Source organism: Pecten maximus, chromosome 8 (assembly GCF_902652985.1).
Source record: "Pecten maximus chromosome 8, xPecMax1.1, whole genome shotgun sequence".
In the NCBI taxonomy this organism is placed as follows: domain Eukaryota; kingdom Metazoa; phylum Mollusca; class Bivalvia; order Pectinida; family Pectinidae; genus Pecten; species Pecten maximus.
In genome coordinates, this window is record NC_047022.1 from 43,340,552 (window position 1) to 43,356,162 (window position 15,611).

General features: G+C 36.5%; 2 protein-coding genes across 3 annotated transcripts in view; one reads left to right on the plus strand and one right to left on the minus strand.

Annotated features, from left to right (window-relative positions):
• LOC117333588 lies at window positions 1-8,544 on the plus strand. 2 transcript variants are annotated; one of them, XM_033892941.1, is made up of 3 exons: window positions 1-276; window positions 4,241-4,309; window positions 4,780-8,544. In XM_033892941.1, exon 3 carries the CDS (start codon window positions 4,994-4,996, stop codon window positions 6,914-6,916), a length of 1,923 nt encoding a protein of 640 aa, XP_033748832.1. In that variant the 5' UTR covers window positions 1-276; window positions 4,241-4,309; window positions 4,780-4,993; the 3' UTR covers window positions 6,917-8,544. The 2 variants fall into 2 exon arrangements, with proteins under 2 accessions (XP_033748832.1, XP_033748833.1); XM_033892942.1 differs by lacking the exon at window positions 1-276 and having other exon boundaries at window positions 3,381-4,309.
• The window catches only part of LOC117333589 (astakine-like), a 21,210-nt gene continuing 13,607 nt past the window's right edge, over window positions 8,009-15,611 (minus strand). Inside the window, exons 3-4 of the mRNA XM_033892946.1 lie at window positions 13,324-13,440; window positions 8,009-12,366 (exon numbers count right to left, since the gene is read on the minus strand). Coding sequence (XP_033748837.1) covers window positions 12,347-12,366; window positions 13,324-13,440 — 137 coding nt within the window. The 3' untranslated portion in view covers window positions 8,009-12,346. The remainder of the gene's footprint in view (window positions 12,367-13,323; window positions 13,441-15,611) is intronic.

The window sequence follows — 15,611 nt, forward strand, 5'->3', positions numbered from 1 at the left end:
ACGTGTCGTGTTGTGTGTATGCGATAACGTGTCGTTAAATAGTAAACTGTTCTGTTTACTTTTTAAATTGTACTTTTTCCGGCATGTTCAGACAGCAGACTAATGTTTACAGTGCTGGACATATGGCCACTGTCGCCCAATGATTGATGTTAGTTTTCAAAACTTAGATTTTTAACGTGTGGATAAGAGATCGGTGGTATAAAGGGGGAAAGGACAGACGAATTTAGTATGTAATACTGGAATGATACTTAATTTTAAATATAGGAGTATCATAAGGTGAGTATCAAAATATCACTCACATATTTATTCATGTTTACTCTCTTCCCTATTTTATATCTACCTCATCCATGACTAAGAATGTTTTTCTCTGATGTGATATTGTACCACACGTGGCTTTGATTTCTATATGTTGTATATATGTACATGGACATGTGATTTTCTCATGTGCGGTTTTACATACGTACATGGCGTCCTTGTCGTAGTTGTACTGACATTTCGATATTCAGTGTAAATTGTTCGCAATAATGCAATAATCGAATGAAGTGTTAATACTGATAGCTGTTTGTCTTACAGTTATTTTTGAATGAGACATCAGCGAATATTCCCTACAGTGATACCTACCTATATCGTAATATAATAGGTTCGTGATGTTAATAAATATAACAACTTGTAAAGGAGATTTCGTTTGATACATAAGTATAATTTGTGTGAAGTGCTCTTTTAGACATGTTTAATCACTTAAACTGCTGACGTGATGATGACCTCAGTATAAACAGTACGGTTGGACGTGATTTACTGTAGTATACGTCCGCCTTCCTGAACAGACTGTATACCCTGGTATGTTTAAGTCATTCTTCTAGGCAGGTGGTAAAGGCAGATATGTTGTTATAAACACAAAGACACACAAATCGTCACAATACTGTCTCCAAACAAATCTAAATCAGCAGGATGATTGTGGTGAGTTGATTCGTGTATCATCATCACGTGAAATTAATTAACAGTGTGTGAAACACGAGACGAAGTATACATAACAATGGCTGTGGCAGTACACAGGGATAATTGTTTAAACTAAGTAGGCTTAGTGTTATTGCGATGATCACTAAAGTCCTGGGTGGATTTAGGCTGGGTAACATGAATGTATTATAAACAGTTTGTTATAAACAGGAAGGCCGTGAGTATAACAATGCGGTGTGTACGTTAGAGTTTATTGTTACAATTGGTAGGATCATAATTCACACTCAGAAGTTCACATGTATACCTTTTGTTTATTTATATCATTGGCCTTGTTGACAGGTAATTATACGTGTGTAATGAATTTTAAGTTTCGTGAGAAATATGTGCATTATATAAGCAAACATGTTTTCTAACAGGTGTATTTGTAAATAACCAAGATGTCGCTACATAAATAGATTGTATACTGAGATCGCTAAGCCACTTTATGAAATAAGAACAAACATTGTTAAGAGTTTTTTTCCTATATCCAATCTATCTCATAATCATAAGTCATGCATTCACTAATACAAGTTAAGGCCTGATGTAATTTAATCGTCAAGTATGGAGAAAGGCGAACAAATATATTGGTGCTACTCAAAAATGTCATTTAAGTACTCTACAGTCTACATAGGGGCCAACCCTGATTAAGTACTAGTGAAGTCCTTGTGAGTGGGAGATATTAAAATCCGACCGTGGTTATATTTGCGGGAGGGGGTTGGGATTCGTATGGGAATCATCCGTGTAATATCTCAATATCATGCTAAAGGGAAAGTTGTTAGAGACAGCCTCAGTATATTGTAAGTGTCGTCACACAAACTGTGTGTCTGATCGTGACTGACTGTACTATAACAAATGGAGACTCACTGAAATTAAAATTTAATGTAATAAACTCTGTCAATGATTTAGTTCAAATATTTTCCATCTTGCCACAAAGTAACACTAAGATGGATATCAATAATTAACACAACTACTCCACCTTCAGAATTATATCATGTTCATTTAAATACCTATAATAATTTATGATGAAGTTTTGCTAACAATAAGCTATTCAGTATATGAAAACTACCACATTGAGTGTGTTGGTGTGTAGACTGACTAGATTTGACAGAGGCTGATCACCTTTGTCCCGGAGGTACAGTGAGTGTGATCCTCTTTGTCCCGGAGGTACAGTGAGTGTGATCCTCTTTGTCCCGGAGGTACAGTGAGTGTGTTGGTGTGTAGACTGACTAGATTTGACAGAGGCTGATCAACTTTGCCCAGGAGGTACATTGAGTGTGGCCTTCAGTACCAGCTGTTTCTTTTTATCTAATTTACACTCGTATTGATTTGTCTGTTTGGTTTCATTATTCCTGCTATTGTTGCAATGTCTAGGAACAAGTTTCCCTGTTGTATGTTGTAAAAATCAGGTACAACACACTTTCCGTAGCCTAGATCAACCAACCTCTACAACAGCACTAGTCTTTCTATATCAGAACATTGACATATGAAAAATTATTATGTATGGGCAAAATGAGTTTCATACCAAGTACTTGTAATAAGAACAATTTAATTTTAAGATTCTTGCGTATTCAACCTTAACGTCTCTAATGAAAACACACGAAGTTTTTTCTTTATGATGTCACCTCATTGTTACTTAATTAATATCAAATCTGTATAGTGTTTATGTTGCAAGTATAAACTTTCATGTTACGTAACATAGAATTGTGTTTGTTACTGCAATGTAAATACAGGTCACCGAAATGTCACTAGCCTGTTTAGGGAGTGAATGTTATCTTCTGCTTCAAACAGATATATAATTATATACTGCGCCTACTTGAGTGCAAGCCTTTTGTTATTTAAGACTTGCATTTTGTAAATATCGTCACAATCGAAGTGATCAGACTAGTTTATCTACTACAAAGTACTAAGTAAACATGTATAATGTAGCATAGTATCTATCCATACTACTGTCTCTGTCGTTGTATAGCAACATTATTTGACATACATGGCTGCCCTCTACACAGGACACATATAGCAACATTGTTTGACATACATTGCTGCCCTCTACACAGGACACATATAGCAACATTGTTTGACATACATTGCTGCCCTCTACACAGGACACATATAGCAACATAATTTGACATACATGGCTGCCCTCTACACAGGACACATATAGCAACATTATTTGACATACATGGCTGCCCTCTACACAGGATATATATCGCAACATTATTTGACATACATGGCTGCCCTCGACACATAATGGTACCACACTTATCATATACTATCTATAGTATCGCCTACATTTGAGGTGCATCTCACCCGAAAGCCTGGTTTGTAGTGATAAAATGGGGATAATGAATAGAGAGGGCTAACTATGATAGTCTTTGATGTCGTTCTTTTTTGTCAGTCATACCCAATTTAGAAACCTTGATACATATGTAAAGACAGGGAGGGTAGACGACCGAAACGGAGTACATTTTATATCCCATTCATTCTTTTCAATCTTCAAATACCTGAGTTAGTATTGCTTACACACCTTGGTTGGTCAAATATGAGTCGTTTAAGCTAAGTCTGTATGTCACTCATTTGGCCATACGGAGGGGTGGAATTTATATAGGAAGATATGTTATTGCCAGTTTCTCCCAACATTTATTGATGGCTCAACATATTTTGATATTTGAATACTGTAATGGAAAAGAAATGTAACATTTTGAATAATAAACACTTAGCTCTTCAATGCTGAAGGAGCGTTAACGACCGTGGGTCTGCTGTTCTCTGTATTTAAGCTGAACATCTCGTGTATTAATATATCAAAACTGTGCCACTGGGGATACATCCAATTTACAAAAACACTTAAAGAATTCACGTATTGAATTATGTTTTGTTCACGGTTGAACACCCTTCTTTTTCACGATTCACCTGCTAGGTTCACGACAGTCATTATTTTCCTATAATAACAAAAATACCTCAGGTTGAAAACACCTTGTCGGTGGGACGAAATCTATTTTTAGTCGGTGTGATCAGCTGACTGTATGTGTCGGTGACGATTCCCTTACCTTAACTGACGCGATATATGGTAGACGTCACGTTAAGCACATGGTTAAATTTCTGGAGCATTCTATGTTGAGGATAACAAGTGATCTTATATAGAATAACTAGGATATATTGGAGATGGTGTGGTACTGCATGTGTGCAAATTACCAGTGATTTGTATTGTCAACGTGATTCGCCTAAATCAATAGACTATTTTTTTCTGTTTCAGCACGCTGTGCGCTATATGCATGGATGTTGGCGGTTAATGGACAAAGACAGCTTGTAACGTGACACTCAGGTAAACTTTTGTTAGCATTGTTACATATGCAGGCGTTATCATTAATATTGTTTTTGCAATCGAATAAGTTTACTGATGATTGTGTGTATGGTTCTTGATTTTGACCTTTGAGTTTAATAAGATACCCATTACGAGCCCTGGTGGTAATTATCCGTACTACATATCTCTGTAACAGGCTGACAATGCCACACATGTTTTGTAAATATCATGGGAGAATGTCCTAATTAGTATATCAACAGTATCTAAGAGTGTGTAGAAGATCATGTGACTCTCTTAGCCTAGTGGTAATATTCCTTTAAGCCTAGTGGTAGGATGTCGACAAGGAGGGAGAGTCCCATAGCGGGCAGGATATTTTTCATTCATCCTTTCTACGACACAGGTATCAGTATGATACATAAATATGGGATACATATGACTCTATACAGTGCACTTTTTAATCGAATTTGAAACATATACATCTTATATTTCAGAATAATCGAGGAAAAATAAGACATGACCTTACATAATTGGACAAACAAACAAGTGTGGTACTTGTTATTATGTCCTGTGCTTCTTGGTGACAACACTGCACGTGCTATCTGAAGGAATGACAGTTGACAGCGTGTGAAAGCTTAATTATACGATAACGTCCATGCGATTGATGAAGCAACGTATTTAATCAATAATACAGAGAAAATTAGGCTGATGCGTCTTTATGCCTTCCATAATCCGATACCTCTGATGGTATATTTAACCGGTGTGGTATGTCTAGACGTCGCGCGAGCGGATACAGTTACCGATGGAAGGCACACACCTGATTTGGCAAATTTCTCAACAATTCAAAATCGTTCGGACTTTGTCATTTCGAAGGAGAGTGCCAGTTCTACTACTTTTCACGATACGGACCTACCTGAATGGTTAGACGGATATCAAACGGAGCCCAAGAAAAAGTCCAACCTTAACCTGGCGTTCTTACCAGGACTGGCAGTTCTCTTCCTGTTCATATTCGTATTTTTCCGGGCGTGTAAATGGTACAGAGAAAGTTCAAAGATCAAAGAAAGGGGCTGCAGCTATGACGTTGCTAGCTATGTAATTCTAGTCCAAGGAGATAAGAATTTCCACGATGTAGATATTGGTGATAATTACGATACAGTGAACTCATTTAATTCCTACCTAAGATCAGGCGCTTATGAAACGATCACGTCATCAAAATCTCTTCAATATCGCATGGATTCTCAAATGTACGACACTGTCACGTCATATTCGAACTATCTGCAGAAAATAGAAAAGGAGAGTAACCTTGAAATAGAATTGAAGGAGATTTCATCAGATGGCAGTCCATCGCCGAAACGGACATATTTCACGAAAAAATCTGCGAAATGTCGAGTAAAACTACCACAGGAAAGCAGATTTTCTATCAAACCAGCTCTTGACAACTACATGAGATTAAAAGGTGCTAATCAAAAATCTCCGATGTCGCCAAAAAGTGTGCGATATGATAGTGTGGACCGCATAGACGGGACTCCACGGAAGATGGTATCGAAGACGAACGTAACGGTTAATGCAGCCTCCTCGGAGTCCCTGTTACAATCTAACAGGACATACGGACGACAGATGAGCACGGACAGCCAAAGGTCTAGCCCTGCGCGAAGTGTAGTTAATATAATAAGGTTAGAAAACCTGCGGAGAAGCGTCTCTGAAGATACGTCTAAGTCGATACAACCGCGAGATGAAATTATAAAGAAAACATGTAGCAAAATCAAAAACAGTTGCTCAACTAGTACAGACGAAAACCGAGAGTTTATACAAAACAACTTGTGTAATAAACCAGTACGCATGGTGGATGCAGAAACCCAGTGTCAAATTACGTCACCATCATTGTCCTCGAAACGTAGAGGGCGCGTGGTGTCCCTTCGTTCTGATACCGAACACGATTCTGATGCAAATGACACGGTCAAAATTACCTCGCATGTAAATACTGCTGCTATTACTAGTGTTACCGCGATGGATCAAATCGCTGCCGAAAAACACACAGAGAACAGTGATAATTTACCTGATCCTGTAGTTCTGGACGATTTACAAGACAACCTGTCACCTCCCTTGGTGAAGCCGACAGTCTTTTCAGTGTGTGCAGTAGTGCATAATGTTGACACTGTGGCGATCCCTTCAGAATACGCCTGTGAAACTCAGTCACCTGACAACAATCCGTATACAAATAGAGACTCAGAAATGGAGGGTGAAATGAAAAACCAGGATATGGATACTTACGGTGATAAAAACTGTCAGTCAAATGGATTAATGTTTAATGCTAATGGGACTGATAATACTTTGATCGAAAATGAAAAACTTCATCCATCCATGTCAAATGGTTTGGAAAGTCGGGATTATAAGAAAAGTGAAAATGGATGTTGCCAGGTTAATGGGACGTGTTTGCCATCTGTGGCAACGTTATCATCGGAGGGTTCAATATTTGAGAAAAGTTGTCTGCTCAGTAACGGGAAAGGAAACACGTCTCATTGCATTGCCAGGAGAAGTTCCTTTCAAAACATGTCAAAATCAAAACACGACAGTGCTATTGAAATTCAAAATGAGCTCAGTCAAGGTGCATATATCGAAATGGTTCATTAGATGTCATTTGAAATGTAATATTGTAACACATAATGTTAAAATTTCCATAAGTTAAAAGTCTAAATTTATTCTAAAGAATTTTTCACGGATTTATTTGAAGGAAGCTTAAATACTTGCTAGTATATTGCGAATGTGTTATTTTAAAGGCATTTGAAATGCACGTTGTTTTTGCAATGGGGGTTAAGTTAAAACGTTTAATTATCAAATGCAAATGTTCAAGTTTAGAAAGAGAAGTACATGTATAGCTATATGTGTCCGTGTAGAGCTATGTAGGAATGTGGTGTCGTTAATTTACAAGATAGATTCTATCATATAAAAGGTAACCTCGTTTTTCTACTGATATTTCATATGAGCTAATTGTTTCCCCTGTTTGTATAACTGAATCTGTTTGTGTTCTATAATGTACCTATTCCAAGACATTGTTGTACATTAAGATTTATATCAGACTAGACTTAAACAGGTTCCACTGTATAATAGAATAATTCCATTACTAGTATGATATCCGAATCCAACCACTGTATAATAGAATAATTCCATTACTAGTATGATATCCGAATCCAATCTAATCCTAACTTTGCCTTTATGTCTCTACTTTCTCTACCTTTGCCCATTTCCAACTCGTTTTTCTTAACATCCTGCATCCCCACCTACAGTGTCTCCACCCCAACACTCCCTTAATATCACTTGTTTGTCGTTCCCTATTCTCTATTTACAGCCTGCTTCGTTAACTGGGGATATTTTCATTATTTGTTTTATCTTATAAGACAGAAACGTGAGACGAGGGTCCATTGTATTTTTCATTCTGATTTACTTCTGAAGAGACGTGTCCAGCACATTGTGTTTTTCATTCTAACTTACTCCTGAAGACACGTGTCCAGCACATTGTATTTTTCATTCTAACTTACTCCTGAATAGACGTGTCCAGCACATTGTGTTTTTCATTCTAACTTACTCCTGAAGACACGTGTCCAGCACATTGTATTTTTCATTCTAACTTACTCCTGAAGACACCTGTCCAGCACATTGTGTTTTTCATTCTGACTTACTTCTGAAGAGACGTGTCCAGCACATTGTGTTCACCTCTTATTTTTGTTTGCATCAACCTGCCTTATTTGAAAAACTGCCAAGTATTTGTTTTATTGTTTGCTTTATTGTTTACAGGTTATTGTGTAAAGGAAGCTGATAGCCTCGCCGAGTGTAGGCTTTAAGGTTCTAAACAGATTCGTATTGCTATCATGATTTTATTTATACTATGTATAAGTTTTGTATACCAGATCCTGATTAACAGGCTAAAAACATTAAAACATATTAATATACAATTCATAATTGGAAGCATGTACTTTGTAGTTTTTATTACGTTCGATATGTCTATCATAGCATTACTGTTAATGCGTTACTGTTGTTTGATGTGTTTGCCCTTCCATCATTGTCACAAGGAATACCAGATCATTAGAATACACTGTATACCGCATTCAGTTCAAAGTTAGTATTGAATTTCTTCCATGACGAAATAGTGAAATTTGCGTTGAAGAATTCATACAATTCTAAGGTCGGGTCAATTCGATCTAAATATTAACCACCGCATTTTGTTTCCTAACGGTATGTGAATTAAACTTATATTTCGAAAATGTACCTTTACCAGCTTTATAATAACGATCCTCTGTGGGCACGAGATAAAATCTTCGTAATATTGGAATAGCTATACGGAGATCTGTTGTAACAAGAGTGCGAGATATTTGTCACATTTTCACGGAGATCTTTGCTTTTGTTAAGACAGAAATATACGATTACACTACATCAAACATTGTGAACTGTGCTTCCTCTATTCAGGACGGCAGACGATGTTACGTAACAAACTCCAGACAATTATCTCGTTTTGATATGCTAGTGTGTCCCTCCGACCGGAAGCGGTTAGAAAGCTATTTAAAACGAACAATTAACTTAAGACGTTTTGGCGAGGAATTATTGAAGTCAATAATTATTTAAATTACATTCGTCTTATCTATCATAACTCCGGAGATACATTTCGATGAGAGTTTTAAAATCATTTGTTTCGCTACTGTATTATATATGTAACCTTTTTGTGTTTGCCCCTTTTCTGTAGGGACGGGATCTTCTAGTGGACAGTTGTCTGTATTGTACGGTAAGACCCCTTGTGTACAGTTGTCTGTATTGTACGGTCAGACCCCTAGTGTACAGTTGTCTGTATTGTACGGTCAGACCCCTAGTGTACAGTTGTCTGTATTGTACGGTCAGACCCCTAGTGTACAGTTGTCTGTATTGTACGGTCAGACCCCTAGTGTACAGTTGTCTGTATTATACGGTCAGACCCCTAGTGTACAGTTGTCTGTATTATACAGTCAGACCCCTAGTGTACAGTTGTCTGTATTATACGGTCAGACCCCTAGTGTACAGTTGTCTGTATTATACGGTCAGACCCCTAGTGTACAGTTGTCTGTTTTGTACGGTCAGACCCCTAGTGTACAGTTGTCTGTATTGTACGGTCAGACCCCTAGTGTACAGTTGTCTGTATTGTACGGTCAGACCCCTAGTGTACAGTTGTCTGTATTGTACGGTCAGACCCCTAGTGTACAGTTGTCTGTATTATACAGTCAGACCCCTAGTGTACAGTTGTCTGTATTGTACGGTCAGACCCCTAGTGTACAGTTGTCTGTATTATACAGTCAGACCCCTAGTGTACAGTTGTCTATTATACGGTCAGACCCCTAGTGAACAGTTGTCTGTATTATACGGTCAGACCCCTAGTGTACAGTTGTCTGTATTATACGGTCAGACCCCTAGTGTACAGTTGTCTGTATTGTACAGTCAGACCCCTAGTGTAGAGTTGTCTGTATTATACGGTCAGACCCCTAGTGTACAGTTGTCTGTATTATACGGTCAGACCCCTAGTGTACAGTTGTCTGTATTGTACGGTCAGACCCCTAGTGTACAGTTGTCTGTATTGTACAGTCAGACCCCTAGTGTACAGTTGTCTGTATTGTACGGTCAGACCCCTAGTGTACAGTTGTCTGTTTTGTACGGTCAGACCCCTAGTGTACAGTTGTCTGTATTGTACGGTCAGACCCCTAGTGTACAGTTGTCTGTATTGTACGGTCAGACCCCTAGTGTACAGTTGTCTGTATTGTACGGTCAGACCCCTAGTGTACAGTTGTCTGTATTGTACGGTCAGACCCCTAGTGTACAGTTGTCTGTATTATACGGTCAGACCCCTAGTGTACAGTTGTCTGTATTATACAGTCAGACCCCTAGTGTACAGTTGTCTGTATTGTATATTCAGGCCCCTAGTGTACAGTTGTCTGTATTATACGGTCAAACCCCTAGTGTACAGTTGTCTGTATTGTACGGTCAGACCCCTAGTGTACAGTTCGCTGTATTGTAATGTCAGAACAGTTACCTTCCAACTGCAAACATATTAGTATATAGGTATGAAGTGCTAAACATAGAATTTACTGATATTTGCTGTTGTTTGATGTCAGAAATCATCAGTTTATCTACAAACTCAATCTATAAAATATGATGTCATATTATGTTCTGTTTACATTACTCAGGGTAAGATGATTGATGTCAGTCGTTGAATTCAATTAAAACCATCTAAATCACTGCAATTACTTAATGTCAGTCGAGTTGTAATGATGTATACGTGTCTAACTCAATAACTTAATGTCAGTCGAGTTGTAATGATATATACGTGTCTAACTCAGGGTACCGGGTATGTAATCGATTAATTTGCTAAACACGTAATAAACGACATCGCTTCAGTATTTCGGCTCCGTGTTCTAGTTAACGTATTTAACTCAGGGTGTTGTTAATCGTATTACTGCCGATAGTTCATATTGTCGCGACTGTTATTTCAGTTCTAATCGCGAAAGACACAATGTCATTATTTCCTGCTGGTTTCTAGTTTAAGATCTTTTTTTCTGTAGAGTTAGTATGAAAACAAAATTTCTTGAAATTTAATTGATTTCAGTATAGTGATAACGATATGGTCGATGTTTAAACGGGTTTTAAATTTTAGGGAGATTTTTCAACAAATGAAAACGAATTATACACACACAAAAAAATGTTTAATTTTAATTTGTTTAAACATTTCCGTGTGGACGCCTACATGTATGTATGCATTGTAATCTGTGGTAAGTGGTTGATCAAACTCGTGACACACACATACATCATGTTGAATGTTAAAGTGTTTAAGGAAATACAGTTGATAACAGGAAACATGTCGTGTTTTAGCTGACTTATAAAGTTTGTTGTTAGCACACACTCGGGATTTGTGTATTAAAAGGTCACATTATCTAGAGGTCGGCGATAGATCAATGACTGAAGGGATTAGGGTACAATTACAAAATAATACACAAATAATATAACTTACATATATCTTATAGTATGTATGCTTACCTTGTGATGGGAAATGGTTGTTTTATTTACAGTTATCTCAATAACACTGTTGATATCTTGCTGTAGTATGTTTTAATTATGGAACTGTTTTGAGTAATAGATACAATTGTCGTACATTGTGTGTGACGCGTCAGGTCTGCAATACTCTGTGTTTAAATCATTGCTTGGAGCAGTGTACATAGTGAAAATGTAAGTTGTTTATTTTTCTAAATAAAATGTTGAGTTTAAGACAATGGATTATTACTTGTCCGCATATACCGTAGTAGATATTGTTTATATTACAGAAAACGTTCATCCTATTGACATGGCACGACAACACCTCCCGCGATAACAATATACAGCTGTATAATGATTACATTATATACTATTTGTCTAGCACATGGCATTCGTCTATGAAGGTCTTGGTTGCGAATTGATCCTTTTTTTCCCGGTTGACACTTTTCCGTGAAAACCCAGTTCCTTTGAAATTGATTGAACGGGTTTCCTCCTTGTCATCAACAACAGCAACTTATCTTACAGCATTGAATACAAGAGTGTCACCTATACCGATTCAGTGTGATGAAGGTAATTAAAACATAAGGTCAGAAACTATCATATACCTGTTTGTGAAAATTATGGTGAGGATTTAGAGGTTTGACTGTTGATAAAGGGTGGTGTTTAGGGAGAGTCCTAGGAGAGAGTATCCTTGTCATCATTAGAAAAGCAAACACGGAATCAAAAAAATGAAAAGTACTCACAAGAATTCCAAAGAGAAACCAGAAAATCATCCGGGGTATGTTGTGGTAAGGTAAATAGAGATTAGTAGTCTAAATCTGAGATTTAATAAACTATTAAAATGGCGGTTAGTAGTCTAAATCTGACATTTAATAAACCATTGAAATGGCGGTTAGTAGTCTAAAACTGAGATTCAATTAACTAGTGAAATGGCGGTAAGAAGTCTGAATCTGAGATTTAATAATGAATAGTATATTGTAATTCGATGTTGACCTGGTTCCGTATTTCGGAGTGGCTATATCAGTGATGTCCACAGGTTCCTGTAATTAAACAAGCATTGTTTGCATGACGATGGGTATTGTATTACAAAATCACTTATTCGGACACGAAACCAGAATATCAACAACAAATCAGTTACCAATTCAAATTCCAGGTCATACAGATGTCCTTGCGATTTTTTTTAAATCAAATAGCCTGTATATTTAATTCACTCTCGTTGTATTTGGCTACCTTGCCATATAAATTACAGAACACAGCTGCAAATCCATGTTTTAAATATTTTCGACATAAAAAACTCCGGTTTGTATCGGTATAATAAAACGGGTATGATATGAGATTTAAGGAAATATAGTCAGTTTCTGGCTCCACTCGACCATGCCTATTTCCACGCATCAGCTTCGCTTTGGGAAATAGACCCGGTTCGGGAAACTGGAGAGTTGCTATATCCCTCATCCCCGTATTTTAACTGTACTAACACATCTCTCTTGCAAACCATTGTATCAACGAATCTCGGTATAAGGGAGATAACTGTTTTTGGTGTATTCAAAATATTCTCTTTTGCTTTGGAAATGTAAACGAATAGTTTTTTTATGATCCCATGAATTAAATATATCATTGGTTAAGGTATCTGTATAAATGTTGTCATATTATTTGTTTCACTGTTAAGATATCAATAGTATAGGTATCTATTATTTGCTTCGCTATAAAAATGGCATTTGAAGCATTTGGTGGTTCTCTTTGCTCGCAACCGAATTTACTGTTGGCATGGAATGCTTTTCAAATAATGTAATGTCCTGACCCAAAATTATATCTTTATTTTGTGTTAGTGATACTGGTTGCCTTCCAGTTGTTTAGGTCACATTCGTTCCTAACACTGTAGACAATTATACATGTCGTGTGCCCAGTACTAGGTTCTATGATTTCTATTAAAACTAGAATGCCTTTATACGAAGACTAAGCAATGTTGATGCGCTAATCCGCCATACAACACGACTTACCAGACTCGCCTATTGGAACCACGATGGTTCCGCTTCCTTTGCACACGAGACCGGGACCACACGGACATGCGTACTCCATACCGGTAGGGGGCGTATGGATATATCTAGCGTAACAACCTGTTGGAAAAAAATGTAAAAAAAATGAAAATCCAAATATATATATAGACATATACATAAATCTGATCTATTAAATATCTCATTTCGTCGATTAAACAAATATAACAATTGCAATAACATATTTCGTTTAAATATCTACTTTATATTTTGTTTTCTATTTATTTTAATGTGCGTCTAATTCCGGAGGATTGGCAATTCATTATGGTATACAGTAGGATAATGTGTTATTGTCCTAAATTTCCATATCAATGCTCTTGTAATGTATAATATTCAATTTGTGAACATAATTCTACCTTTTTGCGGGGTGGCTGGATAAATTGTTCATGATCAGTTAAAGTTTTTGTGCAAGTTTCTTCAGTAGAGTCTACACTTCAGTCACCTAATACGTTAATTACGTAATTCATGTGTATGTTCTGGTAACTTATGTCTATGTTAGGGTAATCCATGTTTATGTTAGAGTAATTCATGTTTATGTTAGGGTAATTCATGTTGATGTTAGGGTAATCCATGTTATGTTAGGGTAATCCATGTTTATGTTAGAGTAATCCATGTTTATGTAAGGGTAATCCATGTTTATGTTAGGGTAATTCATGTTTATGTTAGGGTAATCCATGTTTATGTGAGGGTAATTCAGGTTTATGTTAGGGTAATCCATGTTTATGTTAGGGTTATTCATATTTATGTTAGGGTAATTCATGTTTATGTTCGGGTAATTCATATTTATGGTAGGGTAATTCATGTTTATGTTAGGGTAATTCATGTTGATGTTAGGGTAATCCATGTTTATGTTAGGGTAATTCATGTTTATGTTAGTATAAGTCATGTTGATGTGAGGGTAATTCATGTTTATGTTAGGGTAATCCATGTTGATGTATGGGTAATCCATGTTTATGTTAGGGTAATTCATGTTTATGTTAGGGTAATTCATGTTCATGTTAGGGTAATTCATGTTTATGTTAGGGTAATTCATGTTTATGTTCAGGTAATTCATGTTGATGTTAGGGTAAGTCATGTTGATGTGGGGGAAATCCATGTTTATGCTAGGGTAATTCATGTTTATGTTAGGGTAATCCATGTTTATGTTTGGGTAATCCATGTTTATGTTAGGGTAATCCATGTTTATGTTAGGGTAATCCATGTTTATGTTAGGGTAATTCATGTTTATTTTAGGGTAATTCATGTTGATGTTAGGGTAATTCATGTCTATGTTAGGGTAATTCATGTTGATGTTAGGGTAATTCATGTCTATGTTAGGGTAATCCATGTTTATGTTAGGGTAATTCATGTTTATGTTAGGGTAATTCATGTTTATGTTAGGGTAATTCATGTTGATGTTAGGGTAATCCATGTTTATGTTAGGGTAATCCATGTTGATGTGAGGGTAATTCATATTTATGTTAGGGTAATCCATGTTTATGTTAGGGTAATTCATGTTTATGTTAGGATAATTCATGTCTATGTTAGGGTAATTCATGTTGATGTTTGGGTAATCCATGTTTATGTTAGGTTAATTCATGTTTATGTTAGGGTAATTCATGTTGATGTGAGGGTAATCCATGTTTATGTTAGGGTAAGTCATGTTTATGTTAGAGTAATCCATGTTTATGGTGGTGTAATTCATGTTTATGTTAGGGTAATTCATGTTTATGTTAGGGTAATTCATGTTTATGTTTGGGTAATCCATGTTTATGTTAGGGTAATCCATGTTTATGTTAGGGTAATTCATGTTCATGTTAGGGTAATTCATGTTCATGTTAGGGTAATTCATGTTCATGTTAGGGTAATTCATGTTTATGTTAGGGTAATCCATGTTTATGTTTGGGTAATCCATGTTTATGTTAGGGTAATTCATGTTCATGTTAGGGTAATTCATGTTCATGTTAGGGTAATTCATGTTTATGTTAGTATAAGTCATGTTGATGTGAGGGTAATTCATGTTTATGTTAGGGTAATCCATGTTGATGTATGGGTAATCCATGTTTATGTTAGGGTAATTCATGTTTATGTTAGGGTAATTCATGTTCATGTTAGGGTAATTCATGTTTATGTTAGGGTAATTCATGTTTATGTTCAGGTAATTCATGTTGATGTTAGGATAAGTCATGTTGATGTGGGGGAAATCCATGTTTATGCTAGGGTAATTCATGTTTATGTTAGGGTAATCCATGTTT

Coding starts and splice junctions, on each gene's coding strand:
- LOC117333588 (XM_033892941.1), top strand. CDS start 4,994: ATGCGTCTTTATGCCTTCCATAATCCGATACCTCTGATGGTATATTTA.